Here is a 27,548-nt window from a genome sequence, read left to right on the forward strand (position 1 = left end):
GTATATATAAAAAATCAAATACATATATGAAATAAAATTGAACCGCTTTGAAATTGTATGTGCGAAATCTAAAATATGCTTTTTACAAAAAAATAAAAATAAAAATAAAAATTATATCTACATAAACTTATACGAAATACTAAATCATGCTTTTATTAAACAAATCAAAAAAAAAAAAAATAGCAAAAATATTTATTATAAATTAAAACAATATTTTAGCAATTACCAAATTAAAAATTAAATAAAAACCGGTCAAAACGAATTTATTACTTCATCTTTCAGAAAATAAAAAAAAACTACCTATACATATACATAAACGAAATAAGCTAAAAATAATGTACTAGCATTAGCTGAAATCAATAAATCTATATACATATAAATATATATACATCTAACTTATGTACTGAACTACACTATTGAAGGAATACATATAGCAAAAACTAAGTCAAGTCAAGTCAAGAAGTAACTTAACTAACCGCCCCACCCTTCTTTGAATGCAACTTAAGAGAGAAAATATTGAAACTCCTCCTACAAAGTAACAAAAGTTTTATATAAAAAAATTTATTTTAAAGAAAAATAAAACTACTAAATTAATTAATAAGCATTTAAGCATTTATATTTAGATTTTATGTATTGAGTGTCATGTAATAAAAACTAAATTAAATAAAAAAAAATATGAAATAAATTTATCTCAACAGACTTTCCATATTCACTATATAATAATAAATACATAATATTACTAATAAAATTATATTTAAAAAAAATGTAAAATTGTGTTTTAATTTAAAAAAAAAATTATTTATATATTTAATATCACATATATGATATTATTACTATTATTATTACTATTACTATTATTACTCTCTATTAACTGCGAGGTTTCTTCTTAACCCCTCTCTACGCATTGACTGGATTATTGTTTATCAGTTCATCAGACTAAGGAATAATTGATATAATATTTTCTATTAGTAGGGATCACAAAGTTTAAGAATAATAAACTATATGATTATTTTAATAGGCTTTATGCATCTCTGGTATAATGTATAATGAATTGTATATGTGCATAGGTACATTATATAGGCTATAAAGGTGGTATATAATTTCTTGAATATTTTTTGTGCTTATTTTTTAATAAATGAGGTTCACTGGACTAACTACAAGCTATGTATCAATATTTGTTGAAGTTGATTCACGAACTACATTTAACCAATATATAACCGGATCACCGGTTTGAAACCACTGTTATAGATATATGCACCAATATGTAGATAAAAAGACCTTCTAGCCTTGCTATCACTTTAACAAGATACATATGTAAAACAAAGACAATACTGTCTCTGTTTAGAAGAGGAAAAAGTGAAGAGAAGATTTGTCATACTTTATGTAATTACTCTGCTTCATATTAGTCGGAAAGAGCAGTTAACAATGTCACGAGAAGGATAGAATATAATAAAAAAGTTCTAAAGAAAATAAAAGTTTTTGTCAAATGTGTCATTAATCTTAAATTTATTGCTCAGACCTACAGTCACTAATTGAACTTAACAAACTTAAGCTTCAAAACTACAATTCTGTCACCATCACGTGCCCATAACCATTGCTGTGGTTAAGATTAATTTCTGGTCAGAAAGGATTTTAGCTGCGTTATTTTAAAAATATAGAACTACATAAAAAACGCTACTCTTCTATACTGTCTCTACATAGAAGACCATGAATTTTCTCATATTTTATATAATTTGATACTATCATTATATACCCCCTGGTATATGAAAAACGGGAATATTCATAGAGATCTTCGAATTAACACAGTCACAGATCAGATAGTGGGCAACACACATAAGTATATAGTCAAACTCAGGAATCACTTAAACCTACTAGCAAGCACAACACTCGAACCACTGGAACCCGGCTATTAAAGAATAATGCCCGATATGAAAACAAAATTGGACGAAGTTTTGGCTAAAGACAATGAATGATCTATTTTCTTTCCTCTACTACTACTACAATTAGCGTTTACTTATTATTAGTTCTAAGTTGATTCTTAGATAATTTAATAAAAAAGCAAAATAATTTAAAAAAGAAAAAAAATATTTTATGTAATTGCTAAATATTACTTTTTATTAAAAGAAGCTTTCACATAGTGACTTTATATATATAGGCTAATGTATAAATATCAGAATACCCACTCCGTTTAAAAGAGAATCAAAATTCTATTCTGTATTCTTTCTTGATATGAAGAACCTCTTGACAAGCTTGTGTGTGATACATCAAACACCGACTCTACCTAGTACAGAATGAAATTGCTTGTTACTTTAACAATATAGACATATGTGAGGTTAACAGAATACGGAATCTGTTTGGAAGAGTGTTCATATATTACTTAATATGATTACCTTGATTCATTCTTGATCAAGGTAATCTTTTGTGAGATAAAAAATATTGTCTTTAGTAAAAAAAATTACTAAGAAAAATCAAATTTATTCGAATAACTCATTAAAACGCGGGGCTTCGAAAAATTTTATTTTACTCTATAACAAGCTGCCCTATTTACCACTAACTAATCTCGGAGTAATCACTAACCGCACGGGACGGTACGTAGATCTTAAATCAGTCATTGAATAACCACGAAGCTTATGAGGAATACACAAATTAGTCAGTAAGATGGGTGGGGCTCTGCAGAAACCCCCCAGCTATCAGAGAGTAAGAGTGCCCAGATCCACTAACTCGGAAAAGCCTCAGCAAAATAACCTTTTCAATATAGCTTAAAACCGTATTTAATACCATCAATACAAGAACTTTTGTCTTTTTACAATTTTTAATTTTTTCAAGACGATTTCGCTCCTTGTCAACGCTTCATTGAGGAACCATTTCTGTAAAAAAAAAAACATTTTTTTTATTTAAGTTGATGAAGAAAGAAGAAAGTTAAGTGTTTACGTGGCCAGGACACAGCCCGGATTTGAATCAGATTAAGAATTTCTGCCACCCAATTGAAGAAAAACTCAACCAAATTAGGCTATTAAACTGCAGTCAGCTCGATAAAGCTATAGAAAAAGTTTGGCATGACGAAATTTCCCTCGAAAATTTATAAAGTCAAGTGAAATCCTTGCCATCTAGAATTAATATAGTATTTAAGAATAAAGTTGGCTATACCAAATATAAATCCTTTTTATTTATTTTTTTTTTGATTTTTTAGTAGAAGCAGGTTTTTTTCAAAAAATTCTCAAATCGAAGATCGAAAATTTTATAAAATGATGGGAAATACTTACAAAAATCAAACATATATTTCACAAAAGTATTTATTATTTTTTTTGGAATATTTGACGAAAATGTGATGTTTAATGGGTGATGCGGTTTCTATCGCCGCTACTGTAATTCGAATCCCTAAAAAAAAATTCGATTTGGAACTATCCGAATAACGGGAATTTAATTTAATTAATTTAATTTAAGTGACTTCCTCAACACTTCTATAATCGAATTAGATATAATAATCATTTGCTTCGAATATTTGATATTTTCAAAATAATTCAAAGGATTTTCTACAACATTATTTTATAATTATTATAAATATTAGAATAATAAGCAAAAACGCTTTTAAAATAAAAATTTATATTTAATAATTCAACTAAAAAATTGTGATTCTTATTAAAATTAGATTGTTTATCTTTTTTGTATATGGATTTAAATATTTTATTATTGACTGACATATATAGTGATATATATCTTATATATCTTGATATATATCATAAGTAATATATCTTAATACAATTATTAACTAAAAACTTTATTAAGAGTTTGAAATAATTATGAGCTACTCTTGATGTTATAAAAAAATAAATTATTAAAGGAAGAAATCAGTGTATGTAAAGCCTTTAGGATATATGTATAACATTGTCTATTTTAAACCTACTCAGCACGTCGCAAACATAACTATTCGACATGACTTCGATCATTCGTATTTATCGAATATTTTTTTTTAAATTTTTCTCAAATCCACACTAATAAAACCATTTAATTGTATTTATTCGAGCAATATGTGTTTTAATTTAAAAAACTAAATATAAATTTATATTTTTATAACAAATTATTCTCTAATGACGCATTGCACAAATTTTGACATATGGAAAAATATTTAAAAAAATTTGCAATATTCAATACTTTTTAACAGCAACACTGCCATATGCACAACACTGACGCCAGCAGAAGCAGCGCCTACCCTTAATAGAATGAAAACAAAAAATTGGAACAGATTAAAAAGGGAACAGCAGTGAATGGTACATTTCATACAAAGTAGAATCGATTTAGTTCTTTACTGTTTTTAAATGCGGTTGGTGGTTAGTTGTGTAAACGGCGTTCGTGCAAAAAAAAAATTATAATTGAAGATAGGAATTTCTGTGTTTAAAAAGTATTTTTTGTTGTTGAAAAATTATTAAAATTTTATAAAAATCATTAAAGGATATGAAAATAACATTTCTACCTCATTTATTTTAATAATTTTGCTCATTATAATAAAAAAAACTACATCAGTTGGCGGCATAATAAATGCAATAGATTTTATACACACAAACGTACATTTAATGCTTATGTATATTAAGTTTAATTAACAAATCAAATTTTCAATTAAAAAAATAGCTCTAAAACATTTGTGACAACATAAGATTTTATATGCAGTAAAATAAAATTAAAATTCAGTGAATTGCTCTCACAAAAAAAAAACCGTAACACAAATTAATATTGTTTAAATTCGTTGCTAATTTTTTTTACTATTTATTTTGTTGGTTTATGCTTTGTGCAATTTTCCCCACCCAATTCCAAGTCGTTTCGTTCTTCATGTTTTTCCTCCCTGCTTTTTCCAAATACAAATATTTGTGTTTGTTTTTGTTTTTGTAATTGAAGGAGTTCGCTAATTTTCCTCACAAAAGCAAATTCAATAAATACCATAAATGCCGAGTGGTTAATGTTTGCATTTTTAATTGTGCAATTAATTAATTAAAAGTCATATTAAAGTATTTGATTTAAATTAATATTAATTTTAAATTATTTATTTCTTTTAATAATTTTGAATTGTAATAAAAATATTTTTTTTTTTACTGATCATATCTGGAAAGAGAAGCTAACGGTCTATTGAGTCACATAAATGTAAATAACTACAGTGAGTGCAAATTATCAACGTACACAAATATTTCTAATTGAATTTCAATTAACTTTTTTAAAAAATAAAATAAAATATAGGGAAAATCAAATTTATTTGTAAGGTTTATAACTGGTTTAAGTTTATAATATTTTATTGTTAAATATTAACAACACATTTAACTGCACTGTTAGAAATCGTATACCGGTAAATTATTTAAATTCATTAAGATCTGTGTACCTTTTAAATAGGTAGTATAATTAAAGTTCATAATTCATAAAAAAATAATTACAAATTTGGTATGTATTCATTGCAATTAGTAAAATTAATGTTTAAATAGTTTATTATCAAAGTAATGTTAAAATTAAATAATTGTGAGAAATATTATTTGTTTTAAATGTTAAATAGTATGTTTACAGTAGTATTAACTACTTATAACAAATTGCACAAATTTATTTGTTATTTTAATGCATATATTAATATATACGAAATATATTTTGCACTACAGACACAAACCAGTTAATGTAATCGGATTTATTCCATACACAAACCAATTACCCTGTTGCACATCATTTAGTTCGAATTATAGAAAATTCAAGTTATGGAAGTTTGACTGTAACTCATGAAATATTATGTTTAAACATTTTTATTTATTTCATGAAATGCATAACAAAACCTGTGGACACAATAGAACTTTAGGTGAAAATGTAAAATTCCTCAACTAAATAGTATGATATACCTAAGTAGTTTCGCATTTTAAATTTGGTCGATACATCTTTAGACCACTTCAATGGTCATGGAACAAAGATCTTCAAATAAATGGTTTATCTTGCAAATCACTAATTTTTCAATTGATTACGTTTATGTCATTTGATCCAGGTTTTTTTATTTACTTATAAAACTTACATTTGAGTGCAAGTATTGAACCAATATCTTTTTACTATACTCGTAATGCTGATTTTTAAACGGAAGCATTCTCACTTTACACTTTCCTATTCATATATGTGTATGTCTAAACCAAACAAAAGTTAGTTTTGTATAACCTAACGAGAAAATAATAAAAACCAAACTAAATCACTTCTGTCTATTATTGTAGGTGTTAGGCCTACAATAGTATTCAGATTAATAATATTCATTAAAGTTCTTCAAAGTTATCAATATAAAGTAGGGCCATGTTATGTCCAGTAATGAGGATATACAGAAACGCCTTAAAGTCGAAAAAGTGCAAACGTGCATCAAAGACAGAGCGCTAAAATTGTTTGATTCAGAATTACACTTTCCTGAATCACAAATGCTATATATGTAAATTCTGTAAATTCACCTAAATAATTTATAACCATAATTCAATGAAGCACTTGTTACAGTGGTTCACCCAAGTAGTCACAGATACGCGTTTCATCAAGTAAAGAAAACAAAAAAGAAGAAGCTAATGATCCATGTTTTATTATAATAAACGTTCATCGTTATTATTATACTTTTTTGTATAGAACTTACACAGTGTGAATCTGTATCCATACTTTACATCAAACAACTAATCGGATGCTTTAGATAATGAACATCTAAGGGAAGTATTAATACCCTTTACGGTATTTTATTTATTTATGCAATAAAAATTATTTGGGATAAAATAGTAATAGTATTGCAGAGTACTGTCACGATTGCTTTGCGTTCACTTCTCTCCCTTTACAGAAATTAATTAATTTTTTAGTTTATTAGAATAATCCTTCGACTGTATAAGAAATTTTATATATAAAATTTACTATATATAAAAGAAATATTAGTACTGTAGCTCTAAATACATGTAGCAACCTATAAATAACATGTATGAATACTTTTGTCATGCACTGCTTTTACAGAAATCGAGTTGTTCTTCTTAATGCCGGTTTTTAATAAAATTGACTTTATAGCCCGTAAAAAAACGCAACATACATTACATAAAAAAACTTAGTACAGTAACTCTTAGTACTTGTAGCACTTCCTCAATAACGTGTATGATTACTTTTTTCATGCACTGTTAAAAAATAAAATTGTTCTTATAGCCCACAAAAAATAGTTGTAAAATAAAAAGAAATTTATTAATCAGTCATAATGTTTGAGTAATAAGTATTTTATTATTTTATTCAATATTTTATATAAATAAAATTTATGGTTAAATAAAACTATATGTCCTACAAAACAACATTAATGATAATGAAACCTTATTAAATATTTAGAACGCATCAATAACAAATAAATATATATAGCATATAAGTATACTCCTACGATTTACTTTATGGGAAAAATTAGGCTGAAAGTCCTAACTATATACTTAGTGTCTGGATAATCGTTAAATTTGTAGAAGAGATTAGACTGAAAGTTCTGAGTGTGTACTTGGTGTCTGGAAAATCATAAACTTTGTGGAAGAGATTAGGCTGTGAGATTAGGTCCTGAGTATGTACTTGGTGTCTGAAAAGGTCTCTAATCATAGCCATTTCTATGAAAACATATTTTAAATAAAAAAAAAATGTAGTGCGGTAACTGCAAATATATGAACCAACCCATAAGTAACGTGTTTAAAAACTTTTGTTATGCACTGTTTTAAATAAAACTAAATTTGTTGTTTTAAATAAAAATAAAACATTTAAAAATGTTTTAAACATTTAAAATAAAAAAAAATTATTTCACAGTAATAGTGTATTAATGATAAATAATAATATATAGCAAATAATTATTCTACGATTTAAAAAAAAATTATTGCGGTAACCTCAAGTACATGTAACAACCCTTAAGTAACATGTATGAATACTTTTGTCATACACTGTTTTTGCAAAAATCGATTTGTTGTTCTGTTTTAATGCCGGTTAATATTTTGTTTTTGTAGTCTATTTTTTAACGTTTATTGAGAGAATGAATTTATGAAAAGAACCTGATGTGGAGTTTATTGTTTTATATGAAATTTAATATTTACAACAATGCCAATTATTTTGCAACACCCAGACACACTCAGTATTAGAGTTTAATATTTCTATTAATTATCTATATTTTTTATCAGCAATAAAGATCAGAAAGAAATCAAGTTAACAACAAAAACAACAAAAATAAAAAAAATATTAAAATTGATTTTTCACAAACAATAGAAAAATTGTTTTTTTTTATTGTTTGGTTAAACGCACAAATGAGTTCAGTCAAAAACAAATAAACGTTGAATCGTTAAAAAATGCAACATAATACGCACAAATATTGCTGCATTTAATGAGAAACAAAAAAAATACGCATAAAATATTAAGAAATAAATAAATAAATAAATAAATAATAAGTAAATGAAAAAATATTGTAAGTGCACAACACACAAGAATTTTAAAGTGAAACATAATTAAAAGAAAACGTCGCTGCTGCTGTCGCCGTCGCCGCCGTCGCTGCTACTGCAATCTGTCACTGTTCCCCTTGCAACATGACTCTGTACATTGAGCTGTTCGGCCTATTCATGTTGCTGATGTTGCCGTTCCTGTACGAGACAAGCCACATATTCCGCTATTATTTCAAATTTTTGATATATTATGGCTTGGTGAGCCTCAATTCGGTGATTCTGCTCCCGGCGCTGCTGTGTCGACCGTGCAATGTCAGGAATTTGCTGTAAGTACAATTAATTTTTTAACATTATATTTAACATTTTGTAAATTAACAACAAAACAAAGAAAACGTTTATTTATCGCATTTCTAATTTGATTTTCATGACTGCTAATACTAGAACACACAATGCACTATAATGGAAAAATCGATAAACTATTTTGTGTTATTTTTTAAAAATTTTTCAAATAATTAAAATAATTTAACTTTTCCTTATTTTCGGTGTGTTTGTGACATTTTAATATTAAATGCATTTCGATAAATAATTGAAGTGATTTTTAGATGTCTCACCAATTAATATAAATTATATCTATTCTATGTTCTTTATACTTATGTTGTTATTGGAATCCGTTAGTTCTCTCATTGTTTTCTTCAAGAACTGTGAAATTCATCTGTGACTAGTGACTCTATGTTTAGTGTATTCAGTTATCAAATATTGAAAATAAATAAATCTCCGAGATACGAAGACGAAAATTCCATTGAATTGGCCACACACTACGAAAACCTATAGACGACATCGCAAATATGGCCATACAATACAATTCGCAAGGCAGTGGATGCAGAGAACGACCTAAAACTACTTGGAGGTGGTTTTGTTTTTTAGGATCTGTACTTTTATTTTGATCGTATTTTTTGTTCATCAGGAGTATTCCTAATATAAGGAATTCCTTATATCCTTGAACCTAAAAGACAAAACCAATTTTAAAATAGTTTCGACGTAACAACTCAAAAAAAAAATTTAAAACAAAATTATACATTGAGGCGTTCCACCTTAGATAAGAATAACTCGAACATCAGCAATAGAATTTACTACCGTATAAGCGAGATTAGAGAAATCGCTTCGCAAAGAAAACGATAGAAATTCAGACTATTAGACAGACAAACTGCTTTAAAGTCCTTAAGTTCAGTCCAAATTACATCTATGACAGTTTTTGACTGCTAAACATCTCTAAATAAAATGTCGACACAACTCAATATTTCTCTAATCTGTGTCTCCGGTCATAGGTATATAAACAGAAAGGGTGCTTCAGAACCTCACTCGGTACACTTAAGTAATTTGGGCATATCGTTAATGGAAATTGGTACTAAGTTCTTTTTGTGGTGAAATTTTTAACAAAAGATGGAAAGACTGAACGATATGCAGTCATCTATATGCAATCTGGTCACTTTCCACTAAAAGGAAATCCAATATTCTCATTAAGATGCCCCATAGAGGTATCAGTATTGTGGTAGGTTTACTAGAAGATTCAATCTCCCTTTCAGTCATACAGTTCAGTTCACTACGTACTAGAAAAACATGCTATGAGACTGGCGCTATCTTATTAAGACTTTTGTCGAAGTTGTGACTCTGCGAATGAGGAAAACACTGTATTACACCTCATGTGTGAGTATCCATTTTGGCTAAGAGACGGTTTAAAGTCTTTGGGGAAACTTTTCTTACCAACAAGACAAAGCTGTCATCCAACATAATTAGGAACTTTGCCATTATAGACCTGCCAGTTTTGTTCACTTTCACTAGAAGAGGGGAATGTCGCGCCTTTCAGCGTCGTGCGTACATTGAACTGTAGTCAGCGTTTCAACAATGCTAATTTGTGGTATTAAAACGGAACAATTATTTCAGTGTCATTCCAAGTTAACCTAAACTATGGATTTTGAGATCAGGTTAAGATTACAGGTATCCGAATAGCAGACAGACTTATGTGAAAATAGCTGCATTGCTTCTACACCGGGATCCATTCTGTAGCTCAAAAAGCCATAATTTCTTTTTATTTGTTCAGGAAGAAGAAAAATGGGGAAGGACATCTTGACACAATTTGTCATGGATATCACATTAGGAATATTTAACCTATATTAATACAAGAATTGTATAAAATCTTTATAAAGTGAATTTAAAAAAAAATATATAATAATAATTATATGAATTCTGACAAGACAATAGAGACTGATTAACAAAACTGGAAATTTATTGTAGTATAACTAGTAAGCTTTGTAGGAAAAAAAATTGAGATTGGAAACTTGTTCCACACTCATGCCTAAACGGAAGAGATAATATGGTTGATATCTTATATCATTTTGGTAGATTGGTAAATTAATTTGGTAAATTATGAGTTTTTGCTAATAGATTTTTTGAGTCTCTAATAAAGAAGTCATACTTCGAAACGTCGGCAATATGTTTATATAGAATTAGGAAAAAAAAAATCTTGGTAACTTATACCATTTGATGGAATCAGGTTTGATAAAGAAGCATAAAGAAGGTATCTTACATAGTTTAAAAGAATAAGACTCGGCACTATAAATTACTGTTTTCTATAAGTTCAAAAAGTCATTTAAAAAAAAAACTAAATTTCTTAAATCGCTGAATAATAAGAATAATAATGAATGGAATAAAAGTCGGTGAAGTAGATTCAATACTAATATATGTTTACAGTAAAAATCTTCCTTATGTTCACAAAGTTTGATATCTGTATGTCAATCCTGTCAATTTTTTTGGAAAGCACTCTATATTTTTTTGTTTGTTTTGTTTCTTCATTAAAGCATACATAAGGTCTATGGTATATTGGCATAAAGAGAAAATTTAAGGAGTTCAACATTAAGAAACTCTATTCTAGTCAGTGTTATTAGACTACAGTGAGAGTCACCAGCTCCTATAGCAAGCGACGGTTACTTACTCGTGTATTAGACAGAAGTTTAAATGACAATTAGTTAAGATCGTATGAAACATATCGCTTCAATAGCAGATTTATTACCAATTCATTTTAGTTTGCCATTCGAGAAAAGAAATAAGTTTTGATCGAAGTATCCGTCTTTCAATATACATATGAAACCCATAGATTTGCCAGTTAAAATCCTTTTGATAAGCTATGTTGTTCAAATATTCTATAACCAACAAAAAAATCCAATAATCGCATCATTTTGCCTACAAATAGCTTCTTATCTCTTTATTGACTGTTTTATTACAATCAGCCTTATCTGCTGACGCCTACTACTTTTTATAATCTCTGAATAATTTTTGTTTTCTAACAGTAGTAACTTTATATCGTGAAATACAGTAAAGACTAAATTAGTTGTGCTGTAAGAAACAATCTGATACGTCCTATCTTATGGAAAACCATGCATTAGATTATGCATATTAATTAAAAAAAAATAACCCCCTTTGTTTCTTGACGAAGCATAGGAAAAATCTTATATCAGTTGATACAATCATTGTGCAATTGCATTGCATTTCTTTGTATGCGAAGTATTTGGTAGTCGGATTGAACTTGTGTTGTTTGTGTTATTATGTTGTTTTGCGTTGTGTATACTCTTTCATGACTAATCTTTTTTTTTTGCGTTGTACTGTTTATATATTCTATATTCGTTATGTCAGGCTTAAAGAAGGACAATGGCACAACAAGAAAATACATTGTAAAATCGGTTTCAGTTATATTTTAATGTAATTTATCGTTTTACTATATTGAAATATTCACTTTATTAAGTTATTACAAAATGGACTACATTAATAGAATATAGTGCAATTACGAAACTGTCCGACCTTTGTATGTATGTATATTACAGTTGGTCAAATCATAACTTAACTTTATAATTGTTATTTATGGCAAAAGTATCTCTTGAACTTTCTAGAAAAAGATAGGTTTATTAGATAACATAATATATGGTACAAATGTATTTCTCCTCTATAAAAAAGTTCTAGTGACGCTACTGCATGTTAACAGTTTATACTTTTATTTGTTTTTAAACAAAATATTTTTCGTAAGAATCTCTCAGTTTTGCTAAGCGTTATAAAAATATGAAATACTCGTAACAAATTTAATTTTTTTTAATTATCAAATGAGTTGATGTTGACCTATAATGCGATGTCTTTGTTTATTAAATATTTGTATAATATTTGTTTATACAGACGATCGCAGTTGCCGACTTCACTTTGTCCCAATAAAAACAACAATTGCATCAGTGATGTAAACATTTTTATAGAGCATATAGAGAAAAACTTATAGATCTATGAATTTTAAGAATTTATAAAGTTAGGGATATTACGATGAACAATTAGGAAACTGAAAATAAAGCTAAGGTTAATGCTCTGAAATATAAGTCTTTGTTTAAACAACGTTTTAATTTTCAAAGAATTCGAAGATAATATTACTTATTGAAGGTTAAGGAAGCAATAAATGCAGAACTTAACATTTTCAATTTTATTCAAAAAGAATAAGAACAATACATCTTTATATTCTTAAAGATGGAAATTGAAATTCTCTTTCATCATTAGACAATAATATGAGGTGTGAATGTAAATAAAATAAACAAACATAATTTATTTTTAGAATGGTTTTTAAATAATAGTAAATTAGAACAACAAATTTTTTTAAACTAATTAATTAAACTGTTGTGAGTATTGCCACCTACTCTCTGCTGCCTGGAAATATTCTTTAGTATTATAAGTCTATATATAATAGTTTGAGGCCGTATGCTCCACTAGGAGAGAAGGACAATCTTAATGTCTTAATGTTATTTAACGTACTATTCTATGCTATAATGGCCAAATATTACGGTGTTCAAAAACACGTTCCATTGGAATTTCATAAGAAATTTCCGCCTCTGCTACTCTTAGGGTCGTAGCACCCGGTGGTGAAACATAACTTCACGTCGAATAAATGATGCATTCTTCCCGCGTAAGTTTGGGTATCAACCACAGCCACTACGAGTCCAACCACAAGTGATCAGCAAGTGCCGTGTCACTTACTACCATGTACAATGTCGGGGTGACGCCGGGACTCTAGTTGCCTTTTACGACAGGTATGGTATGTCTTACCTCGGGAATATTCTAACTCCTTTACCGCAGGGGGGAGAAGAGAAGGACATCAGTAAGTAAATAATATATAATTGTTAAACTAAAAGTAGCAAAATTACAACTTTGAAAAAAAAAACACGTTAACTCATTTACTAAAGTAAATAAGTTATCTTTGTCAGAGGTAGTATTAATATATGTAGATTAGATTTAATTAATTATTAGATATTTAAATATTTTAATGCAAATGTAAGAACATTAAAGAATAAAATTCTACATCATGTTAATAATCAAAATAACATTGCTACATTGCAATTACACTAAATTGATATATTAAATTGAATTCATGACACTCATCCAACTATATTATTGCTTTTCGCTACTTATAAAGGAAATAGACTGCATTAAAAGTGCTAGCTAACTGCACTGCAAGCACTGAATTTGAATATAGGTAACAGCACTAAAAAACAGTAACATAATTTCATGAAAAATTTCGGTACAAATCCTCTGTATATACTTTTCAATGTTAAATATCAAAAGAAATATTATTTACCATTTAAATTTAATAAATGAAATGAATTAAGAAATTCTTATAAAAAATACTCACACCCTAAATACAGCCGAAGTTGATGTTATACCTTCTGCTCAAAAAGTACTCGGATTTTGTAAATAAAACACACAAATTTAAATTTTAATCCAAATTTATTTTATATCCTTCAAAATATGCTCCTTCTGAAGCGATACACATATGCCAACGTTTAACCCAATCTTCCATTCATTTTTCGTAGTCTCGTGAAGGTATGGCTTTTAGTTCCTACAGCGAATTCTCTTTCGCCGATTCAATCGACTCAAAACGCTTACCACGAAGGGGCAATTTGAGTTTCGAGAACAGGAAAAAGTCGCACGGATCCAGATCTGGCGAATATGGTGCCTCAGCGATGACAGTGGTGCCGTGTTTGGTCAAAAAATCTCGTGCAACAAGAAAATAGTAAAAATCCATAGTAAAAATCGCTAAATGCACTTGAGGTAGTCTCACATTAACAGCTACTGTAAACAAACTAATTGACAGATGGCGCTCAAATTTGTACCATATGTCAAGAAAGAAAAACATAACAAAAAAAATGCTTGAAAAAGGTCAAAATCCGGATACTTTTTGAGCACAATGTATACTGTAACGGTTTCAGTTCTTCAAGTGCTCTACAAAAATATAATCAAGAAGTGCATTTTATTTTATGAAAAGCTACACGAGCGATATATTCGCAAGTGTGTAGATAATTTTACAAAGATAATGTCCATGCATTTTTTATTTCATAATAGGTATATTGTTCGGTAGATAACGTCTACAATACATTAGTTAGCAACAGATGGCTTATGAAAAATAGTGCTTAAACGTATAACAATAGTTTTAGAGTTTAGTTTGGTGTAACTCTGTTAATTAGAAACAACTGTTATCTCAATTTAAGAAAATCTGTTTCATTATTTTGTTCAAAACTGAGCGGCTATCAAACAAACAATAATACACTAGTTCTTATATAATACAACTTGAACTGTAGTAACTTTGATACCATAAGCTGCATATGTGGCTACGGTAGATCTAGCGGAAAATAAGACATCAGCGATCAAAGAACCAAAGTGGGAGACAAATACAACGTGGTTGAAATAGTAATATAAATTTTCAAGTCATTTCTGTATTTAATTCTAACTTGATTCTAACAATTATTGTCATTATTATTGATAAATACTGTTTAATTTAAGCACCAGGAAAGGCTCTCTGGTGTGTTTCTTAGTCTATTTAGCGAATGTTACAGCTTTTGTCGATGCTTGATTCGTTATATGAAAGCCAAAGTCGGTTTAAATTGAAATTGAGCAATAGGGAGGGAAAAGATCCTATAGTATATATTGGGTGTTATAAATAATATCCACAATTTTTTTGGTACATTTTGCCGCATAAAAATTTCTTTATTTATTTTCTTTATTGAAAATTAATTTAAATATTTATATTATAAATATTTCTATAATATACCTTGTAATCAAAAAAGAAAAAGAATTTTAATTTTTCGAATTTCTGTTCTTATCCAATCGGTAAATCGGATTAAATGCAATCGGAGAGTACGGTGCTTTGGTTGATGATATTGGTTAAGTTTTTGGCCAAAAACTGCGGATTTTTTTGAATGAAATTCAGCTTTTTTGCCAGCAGCCGAGAAGCGACGCGTTTCAAACCCAAAACATCAGTTAAAATGTGTTCCACCGCTCCATATGAGATGCCCAACAACACTGCAATCTCTCCAATCGTTCCACAACGATTTTCTAACACGATTTGCTTCGTCGATTCAATGTTTTCTTCAGTAACAGAAGTTGTTGAGCGACCAGGGATCTCATCATGGTCCAAGCTTATACGACCGTCTTTGAAGCTTTTAAACCATTCGTATACTCGTGGTTGCAACACATAGAAATCTCCAAAGGTCTTTTTTAACATTTTTTAACAGTTTCGGCACACTTGAATCCATTTGCAATACAAAATTTGATGCACGCACGTTGTTCTAATTTTTGATCCATTATAAAAATCGCAACACTAAAATTTTTCGACTTCTTTGTATAGACGCCAAACAAAAACTAATCGTACAATATGCGTTCAACTTTAACAGAATATATATAATAGTGTTGCCAGCGTGAAAATAAAAAAAATTTACCGATTGGATAAGCGCGGGAATTCAAAAATAGGCCTCTCGTTCTTTTTTGATCAGAAGGTATGCATTATATAAATATAAAATATTTTTATATTATATCATATATATATATAATATAATTTAATATAATTTCTTATTATATTTAATTTATTTTATACGTTTATATTGGGCATTATTATTTATGATTTTTTGCCATTTTTCGGGTAGTTTCTAAATTCCATCGAATTAGAATTTCTGTGGTTTATCGGCTAAGAACTTTGTTAAGTGATTTTACGGCTCTTCGGTCATTTTTTACCATTCAGAGAGTTTTGCAGATAACGAAACAAATAACATTCAGATGGTACAAGTTCCGGGCTATACGGAACTATACCACAAAACTTCCCAATCAAGTTCCGTCAATTTTATGGAACTAAGTCAACAAAGGTGTGTATCTCCTGTCATAGTTATGATAATGATGGTTTCCTTTCGTTCATGTGGTCTAATTGTGAAAAGCAGAAAACCGAATTAACCGGTGCCCCAGGCTGGAGCAGCTCGTTATAGAGAATTCCTTTCCAATTCCATCAAATACTTAAAATAACATTATTTGTCGTCAATCGAAGTCTTGGAGTCTTATGTGTAAGGTCATTGAGTTTTAGTCATGTTTGCTTGAGTTGAATATTATTGCATTTCATTATATTTTCATCGCCTATAAAGATTTGCTCGATTTTATTGCATTTCAGTAGTGTTTGACTGACAGTAATTCGATCGAACAAATTTATTTGAGTTAATTCATGTGGTACCCAAACATCAAGTCGAACATTTCATCGATTTTTAGTAATTAATACTTTTTATAGTAAATGGTGAATACCTTGTAAACAACGTAATAATATATTAAATCCTCACATTTATCAATGTTTCCGGCTGGTTCTAGCATGACTATTCTCTTACTCATCATTACGAAGAATTGTGGAATCCAAATAGTTTTTTAGCTAATTTAGGAGGGCTCGTGCTTCTTATTACTTCACCTAACCTAACTGTTAATAAATTTAATTTGTAGGTAAGATTCGAATGTGTGCTACTGCGGTGATCGTGAACATCCCTTTTTCAGGAAGTTTACTTTAGTACTTCAATATATACGAACTATATGGTTTTCTTAAAAGAGCACTAGATTAATATCATTTTATGCGATTATTTTGATTATTGGAAAAATGATTGTTTAAGAAATGTTTGAACTTAATAATATATTATAAATTTTTTAAACCCATAAACAAATTATAGATATGCTCAAAATAGGTTATTAACTACAGATAAACTTTAAAAAAAATTTTTTTTATAATCGTTTCCTATGATAAATTTTTTATCTATAGTGTCTATTAACGTCTGCACTGCTTTTTTGTTTTTTTTAATTTTGATTTGACAATTCGTCAGTGTCATGCAAATAAATAACGAATAAAAAATCTAATCAAAAGTTAATAAACATTATCAATATAAATGCGCGTCTCTGAGGTGTTGGCTTTTATTGCCTTTATTGCCCACAATATTGACTATTCCACAGAATTTTGTTATGAGGTTCAATTAATTATTAACGTCAATTTACAACTAAAGCAATTTAAGTAAATTGGTTCAACTAAAATGTATTTATTGTATTTGGGTAATTTGGATTGATTTTTGTAATAGCACAGCGTGTAATGCTCATTAAACTAATTGAAGCGCTCATAAAGGTTAGTATATTATTTATAAATTTAGGAAATGTTTCTATTGGAATACCGCGCCTAATTGATATTTATTCCAAACATTTGTTTTTGTGTTACATATTCACATTAACAGTTGGTGATACATTCTTATTATGTATTAATTATTCATAATTAATTCGTATTAAGTTTTTTCATCAACTTCTCACGTGTCCGATAGACATGTCTTCGGTTGGGGCAATTAGTTACTGGAAACAACAAAAAAAAATATTTAAAGGATTATTATAACAAACTTGACTAAGTCACACCAAAAATTTTCTATTATTTTTATATACAATTGTGATACAATACAATCAATCGCTTGACAACCAGATTTTGTCCCTTTTGTCCGAATTACACACTAGATACACACTAGACACACAATTGTTTGATATCTATTTTGTAGCTCGTAAATCTCTGGTCTTATAATATCTGTACTATAATAGGGGTATATAATAGGGGTATTCACGATGTCGAGTGCCGAAATAAATAACCAAATAGCATAATAACAATACAAAACGGTAAAAACACAATACAACTTGGTAATTGGCTCTTTACAATATTACCATGTTACTCGATTACCGAACTGGTTACTAGAGAACTTGAATTCCACGAGTATTCCACCTTATTAAAATAATTGGTAATCACCTAACCGCAATAAAACAAATAGAAGTATAGAAGGATCAATAAGACTGTCCTCAAGGATCCCCCCTTTCCCCGGTGCTTTATAACCTTTACACAGCAGATATTCCCAAACAAGAAGGAAATTCGCTGTATCTATACGTAGATGATGCATGTATATAACACTCTAACAAAAACTCTCAGCAAGTAACAACCAACTTATAGAAGCATATCAACAGTCTAAGGAGATACTTTAATAGATAGACGATTAAGTTAACTGAAAGAAAAACTAAAGCATTATACATTCTCTGGAAAAAAGACAATGTTTCGAGAATTCTGATAGTCAACAAAAAACGTAATGGTTAAGCAAACTAAGTTAAATATCTAGGCGTTACGTTAGACAACAAGTTTAACTGGAATGCGTGTTCTGTGAAAGATATTCTGTGAAAGACAGAATATCTTTATGCAACAAGGTCTTTTGTGCTCTGAATCCGCTGCTAAATAAAGATCTCAATATTAAAAATAAAAAATAATTATTTATAAGCAAGTCGTTAGGCCAAGGCTATGGTCTAATGGTAGCACAGAATACTGCAGGACCACAAAATCAACAATTAAACAGTTGCAGATCTATCAAAATAAAACGCTAAGGAATATTTTGCACGCACAATGATACTTAAGAAACCAGGACATTCATAGTGATCTGCATATTGTGGAAAAGTTTATAAAGAAGAAAAGAAAAGAAGCCCAGCTTTTTAATAAAATCGAAAAAAATGGAAAACCCAACCTTACACGTACTGAAACGTCTTTATAGATCAACTACATCTGCGCTTATTTAGCAATCAAAAACAGAATGCAAACAATAGGAATTATTCGAAATCTGACTCAAGTGATATATTTTTATGAGAAGTCAACCTCTAATAGCGTCTAATTCAATGTTCTTTGTAATATTCTTACAAGGATTCTTAAAAGGGCATGGTCAGCGATTATCTGGTGGGTTGTTTATCGTAAGACTTGTCTAGTAGTAGTGTTTTAGTCATTCCATTGAAAAATCTTTTTTTTATATCAAGTGGTAGTTGTATGCTCTCCCAGAGCTTCGCACTGGATATAAATAAAAGTATAGCTAAAGATAATAGTTTATTAATAAAGATATTACTCTATAAATTATTACGATAATAATATGTCGTAATATTATTTTCTTTTCTGATCAATGAAAGTTAAAGTTTAAAAACTTCTCATTAAACTTAACGTTAAAAATTGTGTCAGCAAATTTTAATTGAAATGTAAATATTTTTGAACTACTGAATTTGTATAATAACCGATTTAGATAACAATATTTATTATTACTTTAAGCGAACTAGTAACTAATTAATTGAATAAACAAATAAAAGTGTAAGTAACAAATATACGATAACGTTAATCCTATTTTAAAATTTTAAGTTTAAATCATATTTTTGCACAAATATTTTTATTGCATTAAATCTATAAATGTACAAGTATTTAATAAGTATAGATGTGAGTATAAATATGTAAATATTAGAAGTTAGTATATATACCTACATTATCTAATGTTTAAAAAGTACTAAATAGTAATTTAATGTAAGCTTTTGATTTATGTCGATTGTATCTGGTTTTTTGAGATGTTTTGGTGTCCAGATCTCCTGTTACTGGTTGAGCTCAATAGACTGGAACTATGTCACCATCATGGGCCCATAAACATTTCAGTGGTTGCAAAGCCATGCCTTCAAGATATTGCCGGTCAAATAACTAATATCTAAGGAAGCACTACGAACTCTAACATCCATCTTCTGAGTGTATCATAGGATTCCTGTCTCTTCGCGCTCGTGCTAACGAATCACCCATTGTTTCATGCATAAAGACAGTGTTTGCGGTGTTCTAATTTTAAAAGAGAAGCCGGTTGTATAGTACAATTTCTTTAACAACTAAAAACTGCTTGAAATTAGTAACTCTCTTTCTTCATAGTTTAGTTAGCTTATTAATTAATCAACATTTTCTGACAATACTATTGCGCTTTATCAAAAATAAAAACAATGGATTAAACATTTTTTGATCTCTAAGAGATTAGAGAATTAAAAAAGCCGACATTTCGAAAAAGAATTGAATACAAATTTAATTGTAAAATGTTTCTGAATTTTATCTTAGTCAGCATAATTATCACAGCCAAAAGTAATCCGAAACCATACATGAAATGCTGTCACTTGCAAAAAAAATGTAGAAAATTATTTTTAAACTTTTTTATGTACACAAAGTTTAAAACGGCTTTGTTGGATTCCAATTCAAACACGAATATGAAAAAATATATATTTAGAGAGCTTAGAGTATATAAAAAAGTTATTTATTAAGTCAGAAGCATTGTTTCAGACTTACTGCGCCAGATGCCGGGCGATGTCGCAGACTACACATACATATATACAATGTTATACAGCATGATCTATCAAATTAAGTTCGCAGTCTCCGTCTAACAGTTAGTCTCTATTTTGTGACCTGGTAAAATAAAAAAGTAGTTTTCAAATATCCAATGTTTAAATGTCCAAAAAAAAAACAATTCTACAACATTTCTATTTGACTTGTCTTGCGTGATATTATCCACATATGTCACCATAGTTTCCAATTTTAAAATAATTATTGATATGAACTTAACCGCGTTCTGTTTTTTCGTCTTAGTTGTTATATTTTTAAAAAATTTGTCCTTTCAAAGTCTTTTTAAGTTTAGGAAATATAAAAGATTCTCAGGGTGCTATGTCTGCAGATTACTTTTAATTTACTGCTACTCTTTTTACGTTTAAAACTTCTTAACAATTTTTCGAAGGAGCCGTATGACATTTCTACTTCTTCTATATCCTATCCAATATTTTCCGTGTTTCCAACATTGAAGAAGGGTAGTTGCGTCTTTTAACTTTTTGTGTACGCAGACCACCGCGGTCCTTGTGGTCTGCGTATAAGCAACGCTTAGCTGTGATATCACAACGGGACATACACTGCGTAAGACACTTGAAACTCCCAGGGAGCTAACGTGATAACGTGAAACTCCCAGGGAGCCCGGCGTAGAGGCAGGCCCACTACAACATGGCGAAGAACAATAAACACCGAAACTAACAAATCGATTAACGAGTTCAGACAACTGTCACAGAAGAGAGATAGATGGAAATCATTTGTTGTATCCTCAAGTTCCTAATGGAGTATGGACAATATTTGAGTTTAAGTAGTCTTTAGTGCAAAAAATTGCAACAGCAACCTAACCTAACTTAATATTAATGGATATGTTAGGAAGCCCAGATGTTTTCTTTATGTCAACGTGTTCTTAATCTTCCTGAAAACGTTTGTACTACCGTAGAATTGTGGTTGTTCCATTGTATTATTGCTAAAGTTCTTATTTTATAATTTTAAATATTTTGTTTTACTTAATTCCTTTTTTTCCACAATATGTCATACAAACTGTCAATAAACAAAATAATACTCAGATCTGATTAATATTATATAGTACGAGCGATTTGAAAATTTTCTTTACTTTTTGATCACATTTAATATACTACGCATAATATTACAATAGCTTTATTTTCGTTCTTATAACAATAGTTGATTGTATCGTTTGAGCCGCTTGACATAACTACAGTTTTAATGATATTATAATCTAATTCTGCTTTAGATTCTTTTCGAGTTAGACTTTTTACGTAATGTTAAAGATCTACACAAGTTTGGCTCGCCATGATAAAAATAGTCTGTTGATTCGTTATCATTCAGAAGAAGAGAAGAGATCAATATATTCTGTAGTGGCCATCGAAACAGATTCTTAGGATTTCATGGAAAGTCAGAATGAATAAAATAGGAGAAAAGCTTATTTCACCAGCTCCTGTCTACAGCAATCACATGCATCTGACATCACTTTCGAACATTTGAGCGCATTGCACTCTGATCTTAATATTATTAGGATCAGAGTATTAGGAAGCAAACTTTAACAAAATTAAATTATTATTAAACACTAATTTTTTGGACTTTTCAACTAAATAGCATATCATCTTCATAACTACTTTAACTTTTGAACCCGAAAAATTCATTGTATGAAAATAGCAACGTGCCTTTAGACTTAAATTACTTTTAACCTATTACTTACATGTTTAATTTTTAATTTATATATATTTCAATTTATAAAACATACCACCATATAAAATAAATGTATTTTTAAATAAAAAATTTAATTTACAATTTTTGTAAAAAGTTTTTAAGCTTTGCCACGTGCTACCTGTTGTACTGTCAATTAAAATTATAACCTAAGTTGATTTAATTAAAATATTTTTAGCAAGTGACGTAGGTGCTTATATTTCTTTATCTTCATACTCGTACAATCGCTATAGAATCTGTTTTGAATTAAACATAAAACTGTAATTACCAGTAACTTTAAACTGTTTTTAAACGAAACAATACTCGAGCAGTTCGAATTCGAACATTTGAATCGAACTTCTTACATGCACGAAAATCTTCTATTATTTAACATAAATAACAAATCTTATTTATATTTTTTTATATTTGTTTTCTTTTTTTATAAATACATCGAATCGAATACAAACATACTCGATTATCTAAATGTTCGAAGCTTTCAACAGCTGGAGAATTATTTTTCAAAAAATTAATCTTCGAAAATATTAGAGCATTATCATACTCATTAAGATTATTATTTCATTCCTTAGTTCAGAGAGTTTCATTAAACTTTCACCTTATTAGAGCCGCCTTATTTCGAATCGAAGAAATATGCAGTCTTTATGTCATCTTCCCAGTCATGGGAACTTTGAATTCAATAAAAAAACAGACAGTTTAGCACGCTTTGACGCTTCTATGGGTGTCAACCTATGGCTGTCGATATATATATATCAATAGACACCGTTAAAAGAGGCACCTTACTCCATTTTTTGTGGTTAACTAAAAATAAGATGGAAGTCACTCACAATATGTAAAATAAACCGGTCGATCTGGGTTTCGAAGTTATACTGAGAAACTGCACTTTCCATTTAACACTTTTTGTAAAAGTTGCGGAAACATGAGCGAAAAGGAAACAATCATACATTTTCTCTGTGACTGCCCAGCTTTGGTTAATAGGCTAGGAATGCTCTTCTTGTGGATTGTATTCAATATTTCCAGATTCTTTATACACAAAGTTAATTGGTATGATGTCTGTACTAAAAAACTCTGAAGAATCTGTCAAATTTTCAAATTCAATATAAGTAGCGGGAATTGGTCTCAACAATCAGTGACTCTGGAAGCTGGACGCGAGTGTTCCTGTGTTCAATTAGAGTGCAAAACATAAGGCCAAAGTGCTTTACTCTGTCAATATGTGATATTGCGAACTTATATTCAGTATATATTCTAATTCTATTCTATTATTTCGGATTCAGTTTTATGCAATCCTACACTTCATATTGATTTTATTAAATCTTGTACTATGCACAAAATTATTTTTTCCCTAAGCTATATGCTTAGTATGTAGACTAAATTTATATATAAATTAATATTCAAGTTATTAAGTAGACTTTAATTCCTTTCTTGTTTTATTTCTTATATTATATTACTATTTCCCAACCTAAAGCCCTCTTACATGCCCTACTGTTAATTCCATATAAGGGTTTTATGAAAGTTTTATGAAAATGTATCGATGTCAGTTTGATCTAAATCTGTTTGATATATTTCTGATGAATGGACACAAATTTATACGTGTTATATATGTCATTACTTGTGAACTGCATCAACTAACTGCAACAGTAATTTCTGTCTCCCACGATCAGTTGTAATTTCTTTATAGGACGCTCGGGTATCGAGAATGTCTCTTAGGCGAAACAGACCACGAAAAATGTTAGAAACTCAGTGCTAGGTATTTTTTTTTATTCTTGTAACTATGTAAATGCTCTATGGTTTGTAACAAACCACTGCATTCATAGAGATTTCAAAGTCCCCTACACAAAAGAAGCAATAGGAAATTATACTTCGAAATACCTTGAAAGTAGCTATAGCTATGTTAGACGAGACTGATGAGGTCAGAAGGCTTAAAAAGTTACATGTATTAGACCTCCCATTTAAAAATTAAGTTATTATTAAGTAATTATATTATTATTAAATAATAGGCTATGAATGCACCTTGACCTAAAAGATGTATTGTGCGCCTAAAGACCCAACTAAAACAACTCTAGACTTTTTATAAATCTCGTAATTGCTGTGGGCTTAATTTTACTTATTTGATTTGGGACTAAAATTCCGCTTCCAAGGTAGTCGAGTGTACGTCTTGCCGCGGCTGGGCAGTTGCATAGGATATGTTGTGATGTTTCCTTCTCCTCATGACAGAGTCGCCAGGAATCACTTTCTACCGCACCTAGAATCTTCATGTGGCAATTAAGTCTACAGCAACCTGTAAGAAGTTCAGTGTAGATTTTAATATCATTTCTGCTAAGGCCAAGGATAGCATCAAATTTAATGTATTTAGGATCAATGCATCTTCTTGACTGCCGCATACCTGTTTGGGCTCTCCAGTATTCAAGTAGATTTTGTTTCTCCTGTTCACATAATAAGTTATTTTTGAAGCTATTTGTTACCCCGCAGAAGGGCTCTGGACCAATGAAAGGAGTAATGCACCCTTCTTTGCTAGTGAGTCTGCTATTACATTGCCCCCATGCCCTTCAAGTCCCGATACACACATAAGAGTAACATAGTTCCTCGATGCTTGGGTATTGAGAAATTGAAAGCATTCCCTAACCAACTTTGATTGTACAATATCTATAAGTTATAAATATATTTATCGTGCATAATGGAGCTCAATTATCTGAAAAAGCATAAGGACATTTGATGAAATAAAAAAAAAATTCTTGTGACTATATTCATAGAATCTTATGAGATGTCTCTATAAGGTATAAGATACATAGCAATTATATTTTTAGAAAAGTAGAGAGATTTCATTCCCACGATCTACTATTTCGGTAATATGGAATTTCAAGACAGGCATAAATGAAAAAAAATAACAATAAGCAGCATGGAGTTACATACACAAACATAGAAATGGAAACAATACACCTATCAACAGAATTTATAAAGACAATTAATTAAAAAAAAAAATTATGAAATATATTTGCTTAAATAATGATTTAGGTGAAGTATTAATTTTCATTTTATTTCATTTTCTCTGTACTCGTTTTTCAATTGCAGCTGGGCCAGCACATTCTGCCAACGAATCACAACATTGATTGGCTTACGATGGGAACTACGCGGCGGAGAGCACCTTGAAAAGGATCGACCTGCTATTATCGTTTCTAATCATCAAAGCTCATTAGACGTTTTAGGTATAAAAACATTTAAATTACTCTATCATTTAATCTGAATATATTAATTAAATAAAATCAATTTTATTATATACCATTTTTATATAGGCATGTTTAACATTTGGCACGTAATGGATAAATGTACTGTAGTAGCTAAACGTGAACTCTTCTATGCTTGGCCCTTCGGATTAGCAGCTTGGTTGGCTGGCTTAATTTTTATTGACCGAGTTCGTGGAGAAAAAGCACGCGAAACTCTTAATGCAGTTAACACTAAAATTAAACAGCAGAGCATTAAAATATGGGTATTTCCAGAGGGCACACGACGAAATACCGGTGAAGTGCATCCATTTAAAAAGGGTGCATTCTATATGGCCATCGATGAGCAAATACCAATTATACCAGTGGTCTTTAGTTCTTATATATCATTTCTAAATGATAAAAAGAAAATTTTGAACTCGGGAAATATAATTATAACATCTTTACCACCAGTCAGCACAGTAGGACTAACAAGAAATGATATACCAGAGCTAATGGAACTTGTACATAATCAAATGTCAGAAACTTTTAAAAACACTTCGGCTGAAATATTGCATCACTATAAGACAACGAGGCAATGCAATACACCACTGGTAAGCACAAGCTTACACAATACCGGTGGAAAAAGTCCTACCACCACAAAACAGCCGACAACACCGACATTACTAGCAGTGACTCCACCACCAACACCAAAGGAAGAATTCAGAAATCCAATTAAGCAAGACACAGCGGGCCGTACAAATCTTAATTTGAAGAACGTACATTGAATGTACTCGTTTAAAGTGATAGAAATTAAACTCTACACTCCCAAAAAAACGTGGCAACATATACCAAATTGCAAATACGTGTATACTCTAAAACATATGTGTATATTTTAAACATTTTCAAGCATATTCTTCGGGATGTTTCTTTATAACATAAGGACTATATTATGTATAAATATAAATTTATTTTTAACTAACCTAAACATATGACATATACCAATAATTGGTTTTTTTATGAACTTAATTTACACACATGGGGTTTCCTAACTAAGACTTTTAAAATTTTTAAAGATATTCTTGTGCATAAGTAACGTAAGAACCTAATTGAAAAAAGGCGTCCAATATTAATCGAGATATTAGCTGACAAGAAAAAAATTCCTTCCGTGTGTATATAGTATGTTCCCCAACAAAATACAAGAGATCATTCCCTGGACCAAGGAACAGAAAACATTGTGTAGATACAGATGCCAATTTTCAATATTAAACGAGATGCAAGATAGCAAGGAAAGGCCTATCGGTCTATATATCGGACATTGGCACATCAGTTTGTAAATTCGTTTAGTTAGGAAATGCCCTGTATATGTATGATATTATGAGTTTAAAAAACATAAAAGTATTTTAAATCAGATAATAATATCCGGTAAATACTTACAGTTTTACATTTGCGTCTTCACAGTAATTGCAATATTATTAAAATAGAATAATAGTTTAATTCTATTCTATTTAATTATTAAACAGACACTAAATCCGTAAGAAATTATCAATGTATTTTTTAATTTATATCGGCGTGTGAGAGTAACGATTAACTTGACCTAAAATATTTCATTTTTTAATTCGATATCGAAAACCAGATAATATAAAAAATGCTTATAGCTATATATATATATATATATTAATTTGAATT

General features: G+C 29.5%; 1 protein-coding gene across 1 annotated transcript; it reads left to right on the forward strand.

Moving 5' to 3' along the window:
* Window positions 1–8,221: 8,221 nt before the first annotated feature.
* On the forward strand, window positions 8,222–27,503 carry LOC119669622 (1-acyl-sn-glycerol-3-phosphate acyltransferase alpha). Its single transcript, XM_038079603.1, has 3 exons — window positions 8,222–8,737; window positions 25,732–25,865; window positions 25,953–27,503. The coding sequence occupies exons 1-3, from the start codon at window positions 8,556–8,558 to the stop codon at window positions 26,645–26,647; spliced, it is 1,011 nt and encodes a 336-aa protein (XP_037935531.1). The 5' UTR covers window positions 8,222–8,555; the 3' UTR covers window positions 26,648–27,503.
* Window positions 27,504–27,548: the final 45 nt, after the last annotated feature.

This window comes from Teleopsis dalmanni, chromosome 1, assembly GCF_002237135.1.
Source record: "Teleopsis dalmanni isolate 2A chromosome 1, ASM223713v2, whole genome shotgun sequence".
NCBI lineage: Eukaryota > Metazoa > Arthropoda > Insecta > Diptera > Diopsidae > Teleopsis > Teleopsis dalmanni.

Coding starts and splice junctions, on each gene's coding strand:
- LOC119669622 (XM_038079603.1), top strand. CDS start 8,556: ATGACTCTGTACATTGAGCTGTTCGGCCTATTCATGTTGCTGATGTTG. Junction 8,738..25,731: donor TGCAATGTCAGGAATTTGCT/GTAAGTACAATT, acceptor TTTCAATTGCAG/CTGGGCCAGCACATTCTGCC. Junction 25,866..25,952: donor AAGCTCATTAGACGTTTTAG/GTATAAAAACAT, acceptor ATTTTTATATAG/GCATGTTTAACATTTGGCAC.